The sequence below is a fragment of the Erythrolamprus reginae genome, chromosome 5 (assembly GCF_031021105.1).
Source record: "Erythrolamprus reginae isolate rEryReg1 chromosome 5, rEryReg1.hap1, whole genome shotgun sequence".
Classification (NCBI taxonomy): Eukaryota; Metazoa; Chordata; class Lepidosauria; order Squamata; family Dipsadidae; genus Erythrolamprus; species Erythrolamprus reginae.
Window position 1 is genome coordinate 45,959,132 of NC_091954.1, and position 25,112 is coordinate 45,984,243.

The 25,112-nt window shown below is 34.7% G+C and overlaps 1 protein-coding gene across 4 annotated transcripts in view; it reads right to left on the reverse strand.

Moving 5' to 3' along the window:
* Positions 1-25,112, reverse strand: part of DOCK1 (dedicator of cytokinesis 1) — a 466,948-nt gene that overhangs the window by 201,527 nt on the left and 240,309 nt on the right. For all 4 annotated transcript variants that reach the window (XM_070752482.1, XM_070752481.1, XM_070752480.1 and 1 more), the window contains exons 28-29: positions 16,928-17,029; positions 7,922-8,016 (exon numbers count right to left, since the gene is read on the reverse strand). In XM_070752482.1, the coding sequence (XP_070608583.1) occupies positions 7,922-8,016; positions 16,928-17,029 (197 nt within the window). The remainder of the gene's footprint in view (positions 1-7,921; positions 8,017-16,927; positions 17,030-25,112) is intronic.

The following is a 25,112-nucleotide window of genomic DNA, read 5'->3' on the forward strand; positions in this document are numbered from 1 at the left end:
ATATTGATTCTGGTTTGGATACCAGTTGATTAGAGATTGTGAAAACTAATAAAATGGATATAATTTCTGTAGCGTGAATTCTGTCGCAGAAGAAATTCTGTTTTTATCTAGCAAGAGATATTAAAAATAAAATTAACTCAAATTAGGAGCTAAATGAGAGTTCTAGCAAGGAATTTTTGAGATTTTTATAAGTTTTTATAGAAGTCTTTATAAAAGAGTCCCTTGGGAGTTGGGCAGCACATAAATATTAATTAAATAAATAAATAAATAAATAAATAAATAAAGTTGTGAAATAGCAGGATATGATCCACAGACTCTACAGATTAACAACAATAACAAAAGCAATAATAATTCAACTGATAATAATCCTACAAAAGTGGGATACCAAATCTCAACCAAACATGGCAAGATTAACCATCTACTATACATGGATGACTTAAAAATGTATGCAAAAAGCTCCACTGAAATTAAATCAATACTCAACACACTTCAACTGTTCAGCAACGTCATCAAAATGAACTATGGATTTGAAAAATGTGCTATATTATCCATGCAGTAAGGAAAAAAATGAAATAATAGAAGGAATAAAACTAGGAAATAGAATTATACTGAAAGCATTAACAAAGTATGGCAGTTACAAATTGCCAAATTGGAAGCAGATAACACATTGAATGGAAAAGTAAGAGTCAACACAAAGGAAATACATCAGGAGGGTCTGCAAAATATTAAAATCACAGCTGAATGCTGGAAACAAAATTAAAGCTATTAATACATGAACAGTTCCAGTGATACGCTACTCAGCTGGAATCATCAACTGGACTTTGGCTGAACTGGAAAACCTGGACTGGAAAACACGAACACTTTTGGATATGTACCATGCTTTACATCTACAAAGTGACATCAACAAGTTGTACCAGCCAAGAAAAATAGTAGGCAGAGGGCTGTTGCAAATCCATCAAACTGTAGGGAACCATCAAGCAAAAAACAGAAGGTTTAATAGTTGCTGCTCCAGAACAAGCACTACAAACTAATGCTATGAAAGCAATGATACAAAAATCCACTGACAATCCAAACTGCCGACTTTGGAACAAGAAAGTTGAAACTATTTCACACCTAATCTGTGAGTTCAGCAAAATCGTGCAAACTGATCACAAAGTTAGACATGATCAAATCGTTAAATAGTGTACTGGTCATTATGTAAAAAATATGACGTATCAGTATCCAAAATGTCATGGGAGCACAAAGTGGAAAAAGTTACAGAAAATGAGATGGCGAAGATGTTGTAGGACTTTTGAATACAGATTGTAATTTGGAACACAACATGCCAAATATCATTGTCAAGGGCTGAAGAATTTATTGATATCGCTGTACAAGAAAATGCCAGAGTTGAAGAAAAAGAACTGGAAAACCATGAAATATCATGACCTGTCCATTGAAACTATGGCTATGGATGAAACATGTATCAGTGATACCCATTGTCATCGGGGCACTTGGTACCATGTCCAAAAATTTCACAAAACACATCAAAAAATTGCAGCTTATTACAATAACACCAGTGGAAATGCAAAAAACTGTGCCACTCAGAACATCATACATTTTAAGAAGATAATTGGTTGATACCTAGAACGTTGGCAGCAACCCAAATCAACCATTGGCGCCAGTCAGTGATATTTATGAAGACATCTTTAAATGTTCAGTTGATTGAGTTTCATGTTTAATGAATAAAAGAAATAATAATAATAATTAATAATAATAATAAATGAACCACCTGGTTAGCTGCTGCAAAAAGATGGCATAACAAAATAGCAACAGTGGAGCTTTTGGAAGATCTGCAAGAGATACCATTTACCTGCAAGTAAGAACAGGTGAGACCATAAAACAGAAAAAGACATAGAAGAGGACAAAGCTAAAGTACTTTAGAATTCAAACAGGCACCTTCCGCATAACACTCCAGGCTTAATAATTATTGAAAAAAAAAGTGCAATGATGAAGTTACCTAGTTTGTTAATGAAGCATCTAGAAGAATAATTTTAATTGTCTATAGAAGTATACCAAATAAATGTGAATTGTTAAAATTCACTGTAAATTAACTTTTTCTTTATTGATTAGTATTGCTATAGCAACCCTCAATCAGGACGGTTCTCAACTGTCTAATTCAAGGAGAAGGGAAAAAAAGGAAAAATAAGGGGGAGATTTAATCGAGGAAAGACAGTTTGCTGAAATTGGCCCTAATCATTAAAAAAGAGCATCATTAATTTCCAAAAAATTCTTTTCATTCACAAAGAAGGGTATGCACACAACACTGAAAAAATAAACAAATATTTAATCATGTTAAAAGCATTGTAATTTGGCTTTGACTCATTCATCAATAGAAATTATACACTAGAGGACAGAAATCTAAACAAGTATTGCAGCATAAACTATGATGAATGCTTAGCTTATTTTCAGCCCTAGACAGATTGTAATATTATTTCTACACATGGCTGAAGCTTTTCCTAAATTACATTATTGTAAAATAAAGCAACTCAATATAGACTTAACACCCTAAGGAGGAAATGCCATACAAAATAAAATAAATCTATCTAATTTATTAGGATTAGTAACATTACAACATTGTCACTATTAATATAATGATATTAAACAAAATTTCAGAAGTGTTTTTAATGTGTATCTTTGATTAATATTAAACTTGTAAGAAAAAAATGTTATAAGGCTTAAGAAATATCACAGACCAGTGATCTAAACTGTTAATCCATCTGTTCAGTTCTATACAGATTTTTTTTCTATTATAAAGAAATAATAAATTCCTAAATGCTAGAAAATTAGCATCCATAAACTCTGTATTCCTAAGTGAATTGCACCACTGTGTATCTATAAAGCAAGTACTTAAAAGATACATAAAAGTACATGTTTCATTAATAGTTGACTATTGGTATGGACAATTTATCAAGGAAATAGCCCCTTCTTGTAAACCATCAAATCACTTTCATTTTAGGCAAACCTAGAAACAGGCTAATTTAATCTTTCCAATTTTCCTTTTCAGTTCATTGGGTTAACAACATTTTAAATCATTTCCTGACTAAATTTGGATAGTCATCATTATATCTAGCTAGTACTTTTAGAAGTACTAAAAATCAGTCTTGCAAACAGCTAGAAGAATACTGCATGGAGAGCCATATCATACTTGATCAGCAAGTCAAAAGGATTCAAATACAATTTACTGCTCATAAATGGATCATCAAAAAGAAAACAAGAAAAAGACCTGTCCAACCAACAAAGTGTATAGAACAGATGGTGAGAATATATAGAAGAGTTGCATGCCAGCAATAATGAAGTCTAGCCTCCTCAGGATCAGGGAACAGAAACAGAAATAGAACAGTCATCCTTTGGAAAGGTCATAACTGCCAAATAATAAGGCTCCATATGTTGATATCATCAAGATAGACAAAGAAGTGTGGCAAGATTGATTTTTTTCCACCCTTCTTATTCAACCTGTAAAGTTGAAGATGGAACTTGAAGAATAAAAAATTGGGGTAATGTAGTCTTTGATATGCTGATGACACAACTGTCCTCTCAGAAATCAACGTAAGTATAAAACATCTGATCAAAATAATTAAAAAAGGAAGTGAGAAATTTGGTCTCTTTGTGAACATCAAAAAGACTAAACTCATGACCACCACAAGGAATGTAAATGTCAAAATATTAATTGACAGTAAACAGATTGAATATGTAAGAATTCGCTTTCCTAAAATTGCATATTGATCAAAGTGGTGAATGAAGTCTAAACATAAAGCATCTTTCAGAACCTTGACATCAACATGCACTGGTTGCACAGCAACGATGAACATTAAGAATAGAGTATGAAAAAGCAAAGTTTGGCAACTAAAACTAAATTAATCCACACTATTGTGTTTCCCATAGCTACCTATGGTTGTAAAACTTGGACCATGAAGAAACTAGACAGGAGGAATGTCAAGCTGTGGTGTTAGAGAAGGCTCCTGTGCATTCCTTGGACAGTAAAGGTGAAAAACAAGCAAGTTTGTGTGTAAAAGAAAACATTGCTGAAATTCCAAATCACAAAATCCTGGAGAGCTGGTCCACAGAATTGCTGAGATTGAAAGATTAAAGGTTAAAATCTTTAATTTTAGAATGTCCTTCTAAGAAAAAAAAAAGTTCAACACAATAATAACTCATGCAAGGTGGCAATTAATAAATGTCCTCCCTCCTCTGTTTTTTGTATATGCTGGTAACTGCAAAAAGGAATCTATCAACCAGACTGTCTATAGCACAGGTGTCATCACATCACATTTCACCCTGTTTTTTCCCCTTTACTGGAGTGGGAATGGCCTGCATAGGCCACCAGTTTGACATCCCTGGTCTACAGCATTGGGCAGGATGAGGAGATTACATTAGTTGGTACATACAATAAGTAATGGGGGCATCGGGGAAGTTCTGGAATTTCAAAGATCTGCATTGTAAGGTTTGTTTTGCATTATTCCAGAGTAACCACATTTTGTACTAACTGAAGCTTCAAACTGATCTTTGATGGTAATCCCTCAAAAAAGTGATATAGAACATATATTCTGTAAATAAAGCAAAGCAAAACAAAACAACAAGTTATATAAAGTATTACTGTGATCCAGGTAAGTGATTATCAGAGCATGATGACAATTGGCAACCATTGAAAACAGGAATAGCTGTTACAGGTGACGCGATCGAAGTCATGTGGCCCTCAAACTGCTATACTAAAATAACTATTCATTTCATATATCATGAAAGGAGAAACCCACTCTAGAAAGACAGTATAGTTGTAATACATGAGGGAAAAACTTATATCAAAATACTTTTAAATTCAAGATTTCTGAAAATTCAGCATTCATTGCATATTTACAAAACATTAGTTCTCTTAACATATTTTGAAGGTTGCCAAAGGCAGTGATTTTGCACTCTCCCAAAGAATAAATATGACAGATTTCAAGCATAAGAACACAACTTTTTTCGGGGAGGGGGGGGGAATATAATCTAATAGGGGCCATGAGAATAAAGTTTAATTGGATTTGCAAAAATCTTCAGTAGATTTCCCCAAACACCAGAAGAAGCTAGACTGAGAATTAAGTTTAGAAAATTAAAATGTAGAAAAGAATCTTGAAGTATAAACCTCTTAGGACAAAATATTCAAAATAATTATGCAGAGGATTTTACCTAACAGTATACAGGCAGAGATTGCTCCTTTCAATTACAATATGCGGTGTGATTTTTTTCTTGGGAACCCGTCACCAAATCAACATTTTGTACTACAGCAACTACATTCAACCAATGAAAAAAATGCATAGAAACTCATTTACATCCTAGAACTTATATCTCACATGAATACAATTGTTAAACCAGATGATGCTAATTATATTTGCAAGCACTGTATTTATCAAATTCATGTAGAGAGAAAGCAGAATCTACATTTTATATATGCTCCATGTATTAATAAAACTACTTCACTGGAAAAAAAATTTAAAATTATTTATTTATTTGATTTTTATGCTGCCCTTCTCCTTGGACTTAGGGCGGCTTACAACATGTTAGCAATAGCACTTTTTAACAGAGCCAGCATATTGCCTCCACAATCTGGATCCTCATTTTACCCACCTCGGAAGGATGGAAGGCTGAGTCAACCTTGAGCCAGTGATTTGAACTGCTGATCTACAAATCTACAGTCAGCTTCAGTGGCCTGCAGTACAGCACTCTACCTGCTGCGCCACCCTGGCTCTTTATGTCTCAGCAGGTGGCAGCTTCTAGCTGATCTTATCTAAGTTTGGAAACTAGGGAAGATCAGACTACTAGACCAAACTTAAAACTAAAAAAAAAAAAAGACAGCACCTGAGCACACCAGCTGCTGCCCAACACTGAAAGAAACATATAACTCTTCCCTAGTATAAGCTGAGACAGGAGAATTTGTGGCCTAGAGGTTAAAGCTACTGCCTTACAGACTTCCCAAGTTCAAATCCCAATAAGTGTATAGCTAGATGATGAGAGCAAAATAGCTTGAAATAGATCTATACTAGTTTCCCTTCATTTTCATTATCAGCAAAAATATGTTACACACACACACATTCACAAATATGAATGAATGGATGGATGGAAACTTTTAGGATATATCATTTCATAGACACATCAGAGAACAAATGAGAGAATATTCAAAATATCAAATTCTTTTTCAAGGAAACCTATCATTATTTCTATTTCTGGGGACTAATTAGTAAATAATATACAATGAAGAGGCATTGTTAGCAGCATTTGGGGAAAAAGTATATTATATTAGTCATTCTATTTGAGCTGACAAAGAATTGAAAAGATCTCCTGTCCAGTTCCAGAACTGCTACTCATTATTATTAAAAACAAAATAAATTCTGGACAATCACACTCTTTTTCAAAGAACCATGGAAACATAATTGAGAACAGAAACTGCAATGCACAATTTTGTACCAGGCAATATGCGCACGCATCTCCTTCTTGGGAACATAATCATCTCTTTTTCAAAAACATATATTGCAACAACACCCCTCAAAAATACCCAAGAAATAATGAATAATATATATTGTTACTTTCTTTATAAAGCGGTAGGATGACCAAGAGTATGAAAACCTTTCCTAGTTGTTTGCATTTTTAACTTGGCAAGGATACGAGCAAAATAAGATTCTCTTATGCCTAACCCAAATCCAATTGCAAACAGTACATCACATGCAATTAAATGTCAACAATTTTAATAGGATTGGAGGATCAGATGATGCAAAGAAGCTACTTTAAAATAAATTATCATGCACAGATTTCAAGCTGATTGTTTGTTGTAAATCATATGAACTAAGTTCCCCAAAAAACATTTTTAAAATGTTTGTCAATAGCAACTGAATGTACAATTTAAAGACCCATTGCATAATTGCAATCCATAGACACAAAAATTCATCTTAAAGAAAATTTTATATCAAAAGATGTTTTCTGCCAGGTCAGATCTTGACACAAGTATAGCTGAATATTGGAGTGTTTTTTTAAAAAAGCTCTTTACTGAAGCTTCTCTATTGCAGAAATGATTGGGAGTTACAGATTAAATGAAAAAAATGAAAATGACAAGCTGCTTAGACCTCTGTGCAAGGAATGACTTAAAGAAGATCATTCTACATGCACAGTCAGACCAGTATGATTATTTCCATTGCTCAGATACATGCAGGAGCTTAATGAGTGCTTTTAAAGAAGCTACTTTTAGTACTCTACCTGCAAAAGAATAGTTGGATTAAATGTGCTGATTATTTGATGGGAACACAGAGACAAGAAGCAAAATCAGTGATACTGTATTGCCATGTCTCAATGATTTATTAGTTATTATTTAAATTCTCTTTTATTATTATTATTATTATTTATTATTATTTATTAGATTTGTATGCCGCCCCTCTCCGTAGACTCGGGGCGGCTCACAACAATAACAAGAACAATGTAAAAAACAAATCTAATAATTTAAAAAAACACTAAAAACCCCATTATTAAAAGCAAACACACACACAAACATCCCATGTATAAACTGTATAGGGCCGGGAGAGATGTGTCAGTTCCCCCATGCCTGACGACAAAGATGGGTCTTAAGAGCTTTACGAAAGGCAAGGAGGGTGGGGGCAACTCTGATATCTGGGGGGAGTTGGTTCCAAAGGGTCGAGGCCACCACAGAGAAGGCTCTTCCCCTGGGTCCCGCCAAACGGCATTGTTTAGTTGACGGGACTCTGTTTAGCAAAATATTTAGTGTAGTCAACAACAACAACAAAAATCTTTCCTCTGCACAAGAAACAATGTTGATTATGAAATTGGGTAAAGACAAAGGTTTAACAATGCATGTGACAAAATAATAATATCTAAGAAAATGTATTTATTTTTTTGTACATACTTATTCTGCATCATATTCATTATAACCCAGTCAGAAGGATAGACATTCTTCCCAATAAGATTCTTGAACATGATGAATGTTTCCATAAGGAAGTCCTAAAAATAAAAAGCAAAACATATGACTATTTTACATAAAGAATAAAATTACCTTCATTTGCAAGAATAATAGGACTAATGAAGAAAAGACTCAATTTTTCAATTAAATTGAAGAAACTATATCTTGTTGAACAAATAAATGTATCTGATCTCCTCTAAACAACATTGTATCATGCAGCAATATCCCCAAGAATCATATCATAATACATTTTTATTAGTAATGCCAGCTCCAAGCAAAGCTGATTTATAACAAAACTAATACTGCCGAAATACACTGCCTTAGACTGTACTTCTAAACTTCCAAATTTCTCACTATAGAGAAATATTTTTTAAAACTGTAGATTGGGTTTTATATCAACTAAGATTAAGTTGTTTTTGTATTGGGTTTTCCTATATTGTCAATCACCCAGATTAATGATGGATGGATGGATAGATGGATGGATGGGTAGGTAGGCAGGTAGAAAGAAGATAGATAGATGATGGGTGGGTAGATAGAAGACAGACAGACAGACAGACACAAATAGATACATTATAGTAAGCACAACTAGCATAGTCAATGATTGGGAATTAAAAGATTCAGTTCAAAACATCTGGTGAGCATGTGCAATCAAGAATGTTTCATCATATTATAAATTGATATATTTAATTTGGCATAGGGTTTCATTGGCACAGCATGATAGCTATCCAAAACCTTCTACATTCAGAAAAATACAATTAAGTATTGATTGAATAAAGATTTCCAAATTCAGAGAGAGCTTAAATATGCTGCTACAATATTCTTAGCAAGTATCAATGAAAATTAGTATATTTACATCAACAGTATAGCTTCCATATTTTAAAATTGTTAAGTGGCTGTTATTAACATATATTGCTAACATTACAAAAAGTAAATATTTCATTTTAAACATTTAAATATTTTGTGGCACACATGTAACATTTTTGGTATTTTCCTATTTGAATGAAAATATTAGTTTATTGTTTTCTGCATCATGGTGAAGCTTGGTTTTTCCAGAGCAATCCAATTATTTTTTTTACTTCATTATCATATTACTACTTTTTTCAATCAGATGAATGCTTTGCTTTTTAATGAAATGCTTGATTTTCTTGTTTTAATATTTAATAATTGTACAACCATAATCTTAACAGGATTTATACTCAAATACATAAGGGCTAAATTGAACTTGTGGAATTTGTCCTTGAATATTTTATTTTTCCAGTGCATACTTTATTAAAGGTCCTGTTTCTCTCAGCTATTGGATTGATAAAGAAACATAGAAGACTGGTGGCAGAAAAAGACCTCATGATCCAGTTAGTCTGCCCTTATACTATTTTTTCTATTTTATCTTAGGGTGGATATATGTTTATCCCAGGCATTTTTAAATTCAGTTACTGTGGATTTACGAACCACGTCTGCTGGAAGTTTGTTCCAAGGATCTACTGCTCTTTCACTAAAATAATATTTTCTCATGTTGCTTTTGATTTTTCCCCCAACTAACTTCAGATTGTGTCCCCTTGTTTTTGTATTCACTTTCCTATTAAAAACACTTCCCTCCCGAACCTTATTTAACCCTTTGACATATTTAAATGTTTCGATCATGTCCCCCCTTTTCCTTCTGTCCTCCAGACTACACAGATTGAGTTCATTAAGTCTTTCCTGATGCGTTTTATGCTTAAGACCTTCTACCATTCTTGTAGCCCGTCTTTGGACCCGTTCAATTTTGTCAATATCTTTTTGTAGGTGAGGTCTCCAGAACTGAACACAGTATTCCAAATGTGGTCTCACCAGCGCTCTATATAGCGGGATCACAATCTCCCTCTTCCTGCTTGTTATACCTCTAGCTATCTAGAAATATATATATTTCCTAAATTTGAAGAGAATTTTCACATGCTTTGAAAAGGGTGCCTTTATTTATTTATTTTTAAAAACCCGTTATTAATTGCAGAGAAAGAATACCACAGACAATCATTTACCATCACACTTACATATATTTCAGCAATGTACTTTACACTCTAATATTAGAAGCAGAAACACTAATGACTCTGGCAATTCAGCAGAGAAAATTATTGAAAAAGAAGAGTTACTCTATTAGCATCAAGTCCATTTTGCTACTCTGTTTCTGGACTATTTTAATTAAGATTAATGGCTATAAGAGCTCCTACTTAATTGCCTAAACAATTTTTTTTTCTCCTCCATGTTGTTATGGCCTGTAAGCGTATAGTAGCTTATCAGTCTTATGAAGGCTGTTCAGAGATGGCTTTTTTTTTTCAGATGAAGAGTAATTAGAGTGCCTTCAAAGAAAGAGTAGCTAAGTGGTTTCTGGCACACTACCATGGGATATATGAATACTCTTCTCTGACCTCTTACCATCACTACTTTTTCTCCTTTCTCCCCTAACAGCTTGCAATAAGTAGCCGGATAAAGAAAATAAGACTTAAGTAGTTAAATTAAGGACATCTTATGTATTCATTCTTGCCAGTTTTCTTTCAAGAGAAAGACTGTACAGTATCAAGGGGGAAAAAGAAAGCCTGGAATGTTCCTCACTGAATGCTTCCAGTCTTTTCTCCAGTAGTCAGAGAAAGTAAGCTACATAGAACATGGGATCTTCTTTCTGTTGTGAGTGGTCCACGGCTGGGTCAGTTAGCAACAGATTCTGAGGAGGATGAAACGGGTCCATCTTGGTACCCTAGTCCAGTATTCCTGACAACTGAGTCAGATAGTGAGTGAGGGAGAGAAACCTGAGAAGAAGGCCCAGATCAGAAGGTCACAAAGCAGACAGGAATACCTTTATGGGAAAAAGTTTAGAAAGTGAGTCTATGAAAGAAAGTCTAGACCCCTGGTTCTCAACATGGGGCCCACTCCCCACTGGGGGGCAATTTCATTTTTAATGGGGGCAATTGGAACCTTGTTTAAATCTAGTTAATGGCCTTTTAGGCTTCTTCCATGTGAATAATTCACTTTTTGAATAATAAGAATTATATGCCATCTGGGGGAGGCCTCAGGATTTTAGAGATACTTAGGTGGGGCATGGCTAAAAAAAGGTTGGAAACCACTGGTCTAGACAGTTATATCTCTAGCTTACCATAGCCAGACAGATATAAAGGAGGATTTCTGGGTAAAGGGGTATGGTGTTCCAACGTTCAAAATGGTGGCAGTCCTAGATTCGGGGTTCCAGAAATGCCTCGCTGGCAACCTGCTATTATTCTTCTAACTTCATTGGACAGAGCTGCAGCTGTGTGAGCAAAACCTGGAGAATCATGAGTGTATGTGTGACTGAGGAACCATGATCTCACAAACGTACGTGCTAATTAGCTTTGACTCTTGGCATCTGCCCAGATTTTTTATCTCTTAGCCAATTTGATACGGAAACCTGCCAAAATGGACTGAAAGGCTTGAATTTGCTTGTATAAAATCCAGCTTTTCATATAAACTGTTTGATTCGAAATCTCAGCACATGGATTCTTCCTTTGTTCCAATCTGCTTAGGCCCGAGCAGAACACTTTCCTAGTGATATTATTTGTTGATTTATTTTACAAAGGCAAATTCTACAGGAACGCCAGAGGATGCAGGGTGTGGTTGGGTGTGAGCTGTGGATAGTTGGGTCATGGATATGCCAGTGAGGTGTAAGTGCAGAAAAACCAAGGCAAGGATAGCACGGCAGGGCATGAGCTCAGGAAAACCAAAGGATAGACAGTACAAGGGAGTGTGAACTAAGAAAGGCCGGAGAACCTACGAGAGTGACTTGTAACTTTTCCTGCCGCATTCCTTAGCAATAGCAATAGCATTTAGACTTATATAGTTTAGACAGTGCTTTACAGTCCTCTCTAAGCAAATGTTGATCATGTGACTGAAGGATGCTGCAGCTGTTGTAAGTGCAAACCATTTGGGAAACATTCGTGTTTTGGTAGTAGCAAGTGACAAGTCTGTACATCATTCTTCTCAATAGTTTATTTCCCATGATTTACTTAACCGTGATTTCCTTAATATTTCCTGGGTTCACATGGCACACAATTATGCTATAAAATATAGTTAACCACTTTCCAATTTGGCATGACATGTAACTACTGCTAGAATGTAGACAAGTTTATTTATTGGATTTATATGCCACCCTTCTCCGAACACTTAGGGCCATTGCAATTCCAGCAATAGCCTAAGATTTCACACCTTTGCCTTATCTTTGGAAACAAATTTTAAAAACTACTGTCACCTTCTTCAGCCTGACTAACCTCTTAAGATTAGCAGGTAAAATCTTTTCAAGCTTTTGATAAAGGGAACAATTATTCTGGTGGCACAAGGGACCAGATTATTTCAGCTTCATCATTATGGGATTAAAAATGCTTAAAGACTACTTTAAGTCTTAAGGTAGTCAGCATATAAATCTTTTAAATTAATTAATCCAAACCAAGACACAACTGATAAAATGTGTTAAAAACAAGGTATTGGATTAAAAATCTTTCCTTGAAAGATAAAATAGGACTTCGAAAAGAAGAAACAAAATTACAGACAGTGTAAGTTACAGGACTTCTGTAAAGTATTATCAGTTACAATTTAATTATTTAAATAAAATAAAATAAAATTTTTACTATATATACAGTGTTTAAAAATAATAGAGCAATTTAATAAGGCATCCAATTAACTATGCTTTTTCCAGAAAAGTATAATAAGCAGTCAGTGTAAAAGAGCAAGACTATAAAAAGATTGACACAGTGTGTATTGGTTTCTACTATACTGTATACAATTTTATTATATTTATTATAAAATATTTATTTGTTTGTTTATTTATTTATTTATTTGTTTGTTTGATTGTTACGATTTCTATGCCGCCCTTCTCACAGCGACTCAGGGTGGCGTACAACATTAAAATACAACAATACATAAAAGAAATCTAATTTACTTTAAAAGACTAATGTAGATTGCTAAAAGTGTTAAAACCCCATATACAAATATACACAATCATAAGATTAAATCATTCATAATATTGGCCAGATACAATCTCATTGCTCATGGCCCCCAAGCTCGCTGGCAGAGGTGTAATTATTATATTTATTTATTTATTTATATTTACTATTTATTTATTTACTACATTTATATATTAAAGCCTTTATTGGATAGGCATTAAATTATTATGTCACAAATGATAGTGAACAAAGGAGCTGGATTTGAAGGATAGAAGGAAGACCCACCTCTAAAGCAACACATCAGATAATTGAAACCTGAGCCTAGGCCAAGAAAATAATTTGTAAAAAGGCTCAGAAGCAACTCCTTCTCTCTTCCCAATTCTCATGAATATAAAAATTTGCATTCACGCATGCAAATATTTGCTAATATAGTTGATGCAATATATGTAGATTCACTTGTCTGACCCATGTCTATTTCTTAGCATGGTCTACCTGATAGGATTGACACAAACTTTAAAGCTTTTTTGAAAGTATTTACCATCTCTTAGAAGAGACTAATCTTCATTTCTTCTAGACCAGGGGTGTTAAACTCGATTTCATTGACGACTGCATCAAGGTTGTGTTTGACTTCAGGGAGCTGGGATGGGCATGCCCAGGATGGGTGTGGCCAGTCAACGTCGCTCATGTCAGGGATGACTGTGGGATCCCAAGCTCTCTGCCAGAGAAAACGCGCTCCCAAGCTCCATTTTTGGCTCTGACAGCCTCCTGCAACCTTCTGCCAGTGAAAATGGAGCTCTGTTTTTGCTGGCAGAGGCAGGGTGAGCCACTGATTTGCTGTTTCCAGGGCAGCCTCACTCTAAGTAATCTGTGGGCTGGATCTGGCCCCCAGGCCTTGAATTTGACACCCCTGCTCTAGACATTTGAAGGAAAAGGGACAAGGTTTAAGCATACAAGTAATTATCTGGATGTCAGCCCTGGAAACCATCTTTACCATTGGAGCTTCAGAGCTGCCACATTTAGTGCCCGAGAAAATGGGAGGGGGGACTGCATGGAGTGAATTAGCCATAACAACATTCCTTTCTCTGGTAGTAAAGGACATTTGACCTGCACCTGGATTGGAGTGAGATTATCTCCAGTTGGATGGTGAATTGATTGGATCATGTGATGGACTTGTGGGTGCAGGGGATGGACCTTTGGCTTTCTTTTGGGTGGAGAAAACCTGGAATTCTCAGATTAGGGTTTTCACAGATGTGTCAATATGACATCTCTAATAAAATTGTCAAGCCTTGGAGTATTCTTTCATTGGGGGTGTTACTTGTAACCCTGGCACTGGACTTTGACTATCAGCTTGATCAGGTTTTTACATCTTAAACACTAAGAGTTAAACATGTATTATGTACATTATTAAGTATGCTACCTATCCTATAAAAGCTGTGATTGGCTTTCTCAAAAAAAAAAGTATCATGATAGAAATCTAGATTATATGAGGGAAGAAATGGAAACAGGCAAACATTAGGAAGAAATACATTTCCTCCCACCATCAAGTTCCAGTGTTCTGTTTAGATCGTTCCTGCATTTCCTGAGATATAATTTTATCCACTGCTTTTCTCCTGACAATTGCAGCAAGTTATAAGCAAACAACAATTTTCTCTCTCAGAGCGCTGCCTCTTTAAAAGATGATAACAATTACTTAAATTTGATTTTTTTTTTACTAACCAGTTTTAGTCATCCTCAGGTAAATTGGCAGCGTACTTAGCAGCTGAAAACTGAAACACACAGATTTGATATTTTACTTATCTTCTTGTCCCATAAATAATTTCCACTGAAACAGCTGTACCAGGAGTGAGTTCCTCCCAGTTCCAACTGGATTGCCTGAACTGGTAGTGATCCACAGGTGATGTCATGATGGCGTCACAGATCCAGGTGCTGGTCTGTGGGTGCCACCATCTTAAAAAAAAAATTTCTCAGAAATATTTACTGTTTGGAAGTTATTTCCTCTGCTGCTGCTTGAAAAGGGGTCCTCCTGCTCACCCCCAGGTTTATACTTACCTTTATTCCTTTGTCCAAAGCACAGCTGATCAGTTCCTCAGCTGTGTTTTGGGCTGATTGTAGCAACTGAGCATGTGCGGAAACAGAATTGCACGAGGGGATGCAATGCAAACCAGTGATGAAGGTAAGTGGAATTTTAAGATATGGATGGTGATGATATATCTGACCCGTGAAACTTGGGTAGATGCACGAGTGAATATAGTGCTTCGGAGAACTAGGTTCCAAACTGACACTAATACGTTACAACCTACTTTTTACGTGCCTTATGCATTGGTGAAATATAATTAGCTTCTATAAGCATTCTCAGTGCCACAATTTAAAAGATTTGATGTATTTACATTGTTGTTATGATAAACTAAGACAACATATTCCTTTTTTCAGATAAAACTGTACTTGGCAGGCAGTAGTAAACATTTGCTTCATGGCGCCTGCAAGTTTCACACATTTTAAACCTTAACATTAAAACAAATTAAAAATTGCATCAGGTGTGCGGAAAAATAACTGGTTTTAGTTCTTTGCTCTGAAGCTCCACCTTGCAAAAAGCTTGACTGATACATTTACAATAAATGCATTAATTTTCAAGCTCAGTAAATGCTGAATTAAAGGCAGAAAATTGATATAGATAAACCATACTTTGATGCTTTATTATTGTCTGTATTTTTGTGGCTCAGATCCTAACATTGATATTAGGAGGCAAAGGAAAAAGATGCAGCAAATCAGTTTCATAAACTTCACAATTTATTTGTAATCAGATTCAATGAATTTTTCCCATTTTTATGTCTTTCACTGTGTTTTTTTAATTTTTATGGGTTAAATATGAAGTGATTATTTGTGTAATAGGTATAGTAATGTTTTGAATCATATGTACCTTTTGAATCATATGATACTAAAATAGTTCTCACCTGCTGTAGTTAAATTACTGAACTAAGAAATGACAAAATTGGCAAAAATTAAGCTCCTTCCTTCCTTCCTTCCTTCCTTCTTTCCTTCTCACTATTGCCAAACTGAGATAAATGTCATTAAATGAGCCAACCACTTACGTATTTCCAAGCATATTTCTAATTGGAGTCACTAAATTGAGAAATCTGTTTTCTCTCTTTTGCTTCTATCTACAGTCATATTTCCCCCCTCATACTGTCTGAAATGCTGTACCACAGAATCTAACTTCTCTAACAACAAAAGCTATATTTAGCACCATAGTATGGACATCATGTTATCTGCTAATTAATAGATCTCAGTTAATACATGTGGGTTTCCCTTTGCAAAATGCATTTGCCAGAGGGCTACAATAGTGCCAGGTCATTAGCGGTATCCACCCTTGACTATTAATTCCATTCTATCATACTCTAATTAAGTAGTGCTACATAAACAGAAATATAGATTAGAAAGAATCTTGAAGAGCTTGATATATTGTGCCTATTAATAATCAACTCTATCTTTAAATCTATGCATGTTTAATAATACTGATTAGGGTGGCTACTACATCAATAATCTAAGAGTTGCTTGAACAAATTAAATGATTTTAGAAACCTAATATATATGTCAAGATAGAACATACATACCATAAACCTTTTAGTGGAATAAAATAAAATTCTAGTACAATACCATATATCATAAACGATTCATTTATGGGTCGAATTCAAGTATATAACTTATTAATAACACAAAATGAAATGTTATATATTTGATCCCAGCCTGAAAACCTGATTCAATGTACTTCCATATTTTGATTTGCTTTAAGAATCATCATTTAATATAAGTATAATGACACATTGTTTTTGTTCTTTACATGGAAGGCAAACAATAATGGATATATCACTGATTTTTATGTCTGATGCTAAGTTTCTTGGTATTTTTTTTGCTTTATAATGTTTATCATACTATATGCACACACACACACACATATATACATTTAAAAAGAAATACAGTACTGTAAAAATGGGACAATGTTTCGAGTTAAACTTACAACAACGTCAGTTCTCATCTTTCCCAAAGTCTTGATTAAATGAGCATAATGATAATCTTCCATTTGTCTTAAAATAGCTGTCATGCTTGCAACAAAATTTCCCTGAAAACAAAGCAAAATAAACAAAGATGTCACACAATATGCAGATTTATCAGCAATTCCAGGCAAATCACAAATTATATATATATATATTTAAAAATAATAAAAATATAAACTTATTGCTGTTACTCAAGTCCCTATCATTTTCTGAGCACTATATTGTTCCATGCATATGCTTTGTAAAACTCTTACCTCTTACTATGTTTTAATAATTGTTCAAATGCATTTTCTATACTTTTCTATAAAATCCAATTCATTCATTCATTCATTCATTCATTCATTCATTCATTCATTCATTCATTCATTAGATTTGTATGCCGCCCCTCTCCGTAGACTCAATTAATTATATGAGTTACTGTACCATAATTTTTTAATGAGTGGATTGGAATCAGAAAATAGGAATCTGTTTATTGTGCCCTGAAGATATTGAATTCTAAATTCAAAAAATCCTGCACACACGCACACACACACACCTATCCATTTGGAATCAATGCAAATTATATTTTGCTTCATTTATCTACAAGATAAAGAGAAAGGTTTCCCCTGTTCAGTCATGTCCAACTCCAGAGGGAAGAGCTCAATTCTGTTTCTTAGCCAACATGGTCTGAAGACATTTTCATGGTCATGTACCAGAAGGACTATACATGCAGAGGTACACAGAATGCTGTTAACTTTCCACTGAAGTTGTACCTATATATCTACTTACAAGTGCATGCTCTCAAACTGCTAGGTGGCCAGGAGCTGGGCAGGAAATGGCAGCTCGTTTAGCTTCATGTCTAAGGTGTTCAGGTTTTCAGCCTTATGCCTTAACTATCAGATAATACTTGATCTCTGTTGCATTAAATACTGTATTGTATAATATTTTAAATTTTCTTTTAACTGCCACTACAACAACTAACTGAAAAATGGCACTGAACTCTACCTTATGTAAATATTAGGACTATGTAGCACTCCTTTAGTGCTTCAGCATGTGTGGAATATGAATGTAGCTTAAAACAGCTGCACCCTCTTCTAAAGCACTGAACATCCTTAATAAAAATATTATTTTGCATAGTTCTTTGCAGATGTTATTTTGCATACGTTTATACAGATGTTCATAAAAATGCATAAATAACAGAACCATTATTACTAAGTTCTGACTAAACTACAGGCAAAATAAGGAACTGAAAGGCCTTTATTTCTTCTTTTACAACAATCATTATCTACACAAAATAATGAAAACTTGGAGGGAGACAAGACCATTTACTTTGAAATTAGATATTGTAAAGGACAAATTTTCAAAATCAGATAAACATTTACTAGCACCTGCAACATCCTCTAAAACATTCTTCTTTTATGTTGTAATCTCATTATAATGTACTATTTGACGTTTTCTCAAGATATTATTTTTTAAGAGCCATGTTGGTGCAGTGGTTAAAGTGCAGTATTACAGGCAAATTCTGCTGACTGATGCCCGCCAGCAGTTTGGCAGTTCGAGTTTCAGCAGCTGAAGGTTGACTCAACCTTCTATTATTCTGAGATTGGTAAAATGAGGACCCACATTGTTGGGGGCAATATGCTGACTTTATACACTGCTTAGAGAGGGCTGTAACTTTTAACTATGGTTCTAGTTTGATTCTAATTTCCAATTACTTTGAAAGTATTTATCTTTTATGGTTTTAGTGGTTTTAATGCTGTAAGCAGTATGGTTGTTTACGAGGTGGAAGGGCAAATAAATATAATCAATAAATAAATCTGTTAGTTGATTTCTAATGGAATGGCATAGCAACCATAGAATCAGTCTTTGCTTACTGGTTGTGTCAGTTGTTAACAATTTATGCTCTGAATACTGTTGAGTTTTTGCTATCATTTAATGTTGATATAATACGGGCAATATGTCAGGTTGTTCAGACACAAATATACAACCAAAAGAAAAAAGAATTTTTTTTAAAGAAATAATAAGTTTTTCTACTTTTTTTGTTGTATATTTGTATCTTTTGACCATAATTCTCCATCTTGCAGCCTCAAAATTATCAGAAATATTAGAGGGAAAAATTACTGTAAATATATTGATTTTGCCATAGATAAGTTCCAGAAATAAAGTGTATCAGTCACAGTGAAGAAAAATCAGAGACATTTCTGTTTTGACCTTGGATGGTTCCCAAAGATTTTCATGCTAGATATCATGCTAGTTACAACTGATGCCTACAACCTTTAAATTAACAATCAGTAATATCAATAACATAAATTATGGTTTATTTTTTCTTTACTGATTTGGTTCATACATTTCATTTAACTATCATATGTCTTTGCTTTGACTTAGCATGCTTTATGAACCAAGCCACTAAGATATGTAAACCATGGTTGATGGATAGATTGATCAACATTTTTGCAATTGGCAGGATACATTTTAAAATAGTTATTACTGTATTCTGTTATTGATGGATGAAATGGATTAAGTAGTTACATTAAAAAAAATGATTAATTTTATATTTAATTATATTTTCTTATCACCATATCCTTATAAATCAAGAAATAAATGTACATACACTATGATGCTTGATCTTACCAAAATGTTAACATTTTAAAAAAAACTCTACTACATTTCCAATGATCGATGCACAGCATGCAGAAAATAATATATTTCACTCTAATTTCTACATAAAGCTCAGTGAAGAATAATGGAAAGGGATATTCACTCAAACATTTGTTTTTTAAAAAAATAGGTTTACACATTAAGGAATGTATACTTCATATGTAGAAAACAAATTCTGAATTTTATGTTTTAGTAAATATTTTAAAAACAATAGTAACAGCAAATACAGATTAAATTCAAAAGGAAAAACTTATAAAGAAAAAAGAAAAACTACACAGAAAAGGAAAAATAAAAAAAAATGAAAGCAGTAGAGGAAAGAAAAAGAAAAATATTTTGAGAAGGGACTCTGTAAAGAATTACCAGATGTGTGTGTGTCTTGTTTTAACCTTGATCAAATATGAACTTTCTTTCTTTTATGTCTAACAATCTTTAGATTTAATTTGTTCAGATGCTGCGTTATTCCCACTCAGAGACCTGCTCAAGAGCTTTAAAACTGCAGAAAAAACAATTACTGACAACCTACTTTCCGCTGAGCACAAGTCATTTCCATTGAGCACAAGTCAAAAAGAGGGCCATGAAAATATTTACTGACCCCTCGCATCCTGGGTATAAATTGTTTCAATTTCTACCCTTAAAACGACACTATAGAGCACTGCACACAAAGAAAACTAGATATAAAAACAGTTTTTCCCCAAATGCCATCACACTGCTAAACAAATAATTCCCTCACTACTGTCAAATTTACTAAGGTTGCATTACTATTACTATTAGTCTTCTCGTCATTCCTATCACCCATCTCCTCCCACATTACTGGAGGACTTTAACTTGTTGTCCTTACGATTTATTGATTGTTTCCTGATTGCTTATTAGTATCTTATGACAATCATTAAGTGTTGTACCTTATGATTCTTGTCGAATATATCTTGTATTTTTATGTACACTGAGACATAAGCACCAAAGACAATTTTTTTGTGTGTCCAATCACACTTGGCCAATAAATAATTCTATTCTGTTCTGTTCTAGTCTAGTTATTCTATTCTGAAAGAGCTCTTTTGTAAATCCAGTGTAAGTCTTTATACAGTGTTGGTTTGTCTTTTATACGTCCCCTTTGATTTTCAAAATCTTTGTGTATCTAGTAAGTACTTATCACAGTAGTTCTCTTGATTCTTCTCTATCTTGTAATCCTAAATTTTTCCTATCATTATTATTTCTAATTTGAATGCCTTATGTATTTTGTAATCCATATATTTATTCATTATTTCTGATTCTATTTCTTCATCAAGCATCTTTTGTTTCACATCTCTCATTCCTTTATTAACATATTTTAGATATAATCTACCTACAGAAGCAGACATTCTTATGAATATTGTTGGTATTGCTGTCACTAATTTCTGGGCCCATTCTTCAAAGATCTTTATAATTTCAAATGTTTTGGTATTTTGTGTAATTTGGTGAATGCCAATTCTATAGTATAATGGCAAAGAGGAATGACCTTTGGAGAATTGCAGCCTAGAGTACGATTTTGACAGGCAAGATAGGGGTGAATTATAATTTCAGATTTGGAAGATTCTATTGATGTAGCTTTATAATAATATAGAGTTAGTTTATCTGGTCATTTCTTTTGGTCTACCTCATAAGGCTCTAACATTGAAGTACAAAATAAAACTATATAAATTTCTTCTTCAGTGCAATTGACTGATAATAACAAACAGGAAACCTTAATATGAATCATATATTTGTCAAATATTCACAACTCAGGTTTTCAAAATGATTATGCAAAAACAAAACATGTGGATCTTTTTTTTAACAATGTCTTTGTCCCTGTATTGGTCTTTTAAAAACCATTTCCTTCCAAAGAATACAGATATATATTGCTTGCATGATATATTATTAAAATATAAAATCAGAAAAAGCACTTACCATAATACATTTTATAATCCAAAATAAAAATCTAATTTGAAATTTTCTCCTAAAAATAACTTTTAATTGATCAATATTAATTATTTATATATTATTTGCTATTTATCTTGTATTTAATTTTATTTCTGTAAAAATTGATTTTAACTCTAATACTAAATTCCAAATAGAACCAAAGATAGTGAGTCTAAGTACAGTGCAACTGAGTCTAATTTATAGACATATTTTGCTTAAAAGTTCAAATCTCTGTCAATACAGAAATTATGAGCGCAGTCTATGACTGAAGATTAGTTTGCAAAGCAGAAAGTACTCTTTATGTAATAGTAATGATCTATGAAGCTTATCTAGTTTAATTGTTATGGTACTTCTTTAAAGGCTTACAAAGGAAGCAATGTGAAGAGAGAAGTTTTTATAATTTATATATTTGAATTACATTCTATCAAAAAATCCATTTCAAATAAATGGAAGAATCCAGGTTATAATAGAATCTTTTATGGACAGAAGTCAACATAAAAGAGAGAGAGAATAGTCTGAGATATTGATCTTTTGCCACCACAGAAAACTTATTAAGACTGAATTGCTCCTGCCTCTATTAAGATCTGGTTGAAAGCCCAGTACATCACAGAATACAATTGAGGTAATCTTGAGATTTCAGTTATCTCAGTTGGGATGAAAGTTATTTAGCTGCTTCATCAGCTTCTTTATCATTAAAGATGCAGGGCACATTGTTAACTATAGGATGAATTGCATATGGTGTACATTAACTATGTATTATAATATGGAGGTTCATTTACTGGCTCACTTGTTACTGTCTTTTTTATTGCATGTATGTTAAACATGTGTGATTAACAATATTTCTAAATGACTCCTATTTTTATTTATAGATTTTAAAAGATAGATGAATAATCATAAAGGGAACACAAATCAATTTGCTGACTTTGCTGTAGTTATATAAATGTAGCTTTACAATTACTCTTGGTATAAAATTGAAATTGATTTTTCAAAAATCACATTTCTCTTTTTCTGCATGGAACATTACGCTATATTAGGGATGCAGAGATGAAACAGTAAAACATGCAACTGATTACACACTAAAAGCTAACCCAGCATTTTTCAAAACATTTTATAAAAATCAATTACTTCCTGTTGCTTAATATTTGGTTAGCTTACATTTAGTAGGTCTAACTACTGTAGTGTTAAGTAGATAAGGGTTGCACTAGCTAATTTCAGGTCTTAAAATTATAGAACATACTGGTATATATCACCATGAATAAAGATTAATTTGATCTGAAATTGAAGCATTTCACAGCAGGTTCATCCTTCTTATGTTTTGTTTCCGTCTCATTCTTACTTCTAGAAAAGAAGGAATGATTATTTAGATGGGAAAACTCAGGGGTCCAACCAATTTATTTGTTTGTTTGTTTGTTTGTTCGCTCATTTATTCCTTCATTCCTTCATTCATTTGACTTCTATGCCACCCAATCCTGAAGGATTCAGAGCGGCTTATGACTTATTTATTTATTTATTTATTTAACCAACACTTTGAATTGTGACTGGAAAACGATCGGCAACCAATGCAGACTGCGGAGTGTTGGTGTAACATGGGCATACCTAGGGAAGCCCATGATTGCTCTCGCAGCTGCATTCTGCACGATCTGAAGTTTCCGAAACACTTTTCCAAGGTAGCTCCATGTAGAGAGCATTACAGTAGACGAACCTCGAGGTGATGAGGGCATGAGTGACTGTGAGTAGTGAGTCCTGGTCCAGATAGGGTCGCAACTGGTGCACCAGGTGAACCTGGGCAAATGCCCCTCTCACCACAGCTGAAAGATGGTTTTCTAATGTTAGCTGTGGATCAAGGAGGACGTCCAAGTTGCGAACTCTCTCTGAGGGGGTCAATAATCCCCCCCCCCAGGGTGATGGACGGACAGATGGAATTGTCCTTGGGAGGCAAAACCCACAGCCACTCCGTCTTATCAGGGTTGAGTTTGATTCTGTTGACACCCATCCAGACCCCAACAGCCTCCAGGCACCGGCACATCACTTCCACTGCTTCGTTGACTGAACATGAGGTGGAGATGTACAACTGGGTATCATCAGCGTACTGATTATACCTTACCCCATGCCCTTGGATGATCTCACCCAGCGGTTTCATGTAGATATTAAATAGCAGGGGGGAAAGGACCGACCCCTGAGGCACCCCACAAGGGAGAAGCCTACAGGTTGACCTCTGACTCCCCACTAACCACTGAAGGACAGTGCCTCCCACTCCCAACCCCTCCAGCCGGCGCAGAAGGATACCATGGTCGATGGTTTCAAAAGCCACTGAGAGGTTGAGAAGCATCAGGACAGAGGATAAACCCCTGTCCCGGGCCCACCAGAGATCATCCATCAACGCGACCAAAGCAATTTCCGTGCTATAGCCAGGCCTGAATCCTGACTGTTGAGGGCCTAGATAATCAGCTTCTTCCAAGGACTGCTGGAGCTGGAGCGCCACCACCTTCTCAACAACATTCCCCATAAAGGTAAGGTTGGAGACTGGATGATAGTTGTTAAGAATTGCTGGGTCCAGGGAAGGCTTCTTGAGGAGGGGGCAACAAGTGCCTCCTTGTAGGGAGCCGGGAAGGACCCCCTCCCCAAAGAAGCATTGACAATCTCCTGGACCCAGCTCCGTGTCACCTCCCTGTTGGCCGAAACCAGCCAGGAGGGACACAGATCCAGTAAACAGGTGGTGGAACTCACAACTCCAATGGCCTTGTCTTCATCCTACTTCATTTCAATTGAGTAATGTGTAAGGAAATTCTATTCACACAGAATAGAGATGGGTAATGGGGGTGGGGGGGAGAGAATGCTATTCTGCTACCCTGCATTCTCACCTACTGGGAGAAGGGAATCTAGGAGCTCGAAGGCAGGAGTTACTGCAAACCTAGAGGAATGTGCTGCAAATATCTTCAAAAGCCGAGACAATACAGTTAGTATACACTTAGCGAAAGTTATGATGGACCTCCACATGGGTATGAATGACCCAGTTCTTTAGTTCTGATGCCCATATCAACTGTGGCCATGTGACTACATATCAGGCACTCACCAAGCAGCTTGCATTTATGGCTGTTTGCACCATGCTGCAGTCATTGTATTTTGGCAGAACCATGGTGGTAGTTTTACAACAGCAGCATTTGCTTAATGACTGCAGCAAAACTCATAAAATCAGGTCTGTCACGTGGTGACCCATTTTAGAATCATTACAACTTACAACTGTGATGGGAAAGCTCCATTACAGTTCTAAGTCAAGTAATACCTGTAATTAATAAAATGTATTTGATGATCTGCAGATTGTTATGGTTTTTTTTTAAATTGAGATGATCTGATTATACTGGTTCTTACTCTGGTAATCTTCTGAGTTACTGTGATACACTTCATTTATCTCATTTATTTACTTATATCCTTTGTTATTTTTATTTGCATTTATTTATTTATAAAATGTATTGGCCACTCATCTTGTCAAAAAGCCAGAGGTTGGCTGCTAAGGTGGAATGGTAACGTGTGCTTGCCCCCGTGGCTCTGAGTGCTAGTGGAGTCTAGCCCAATTATGCT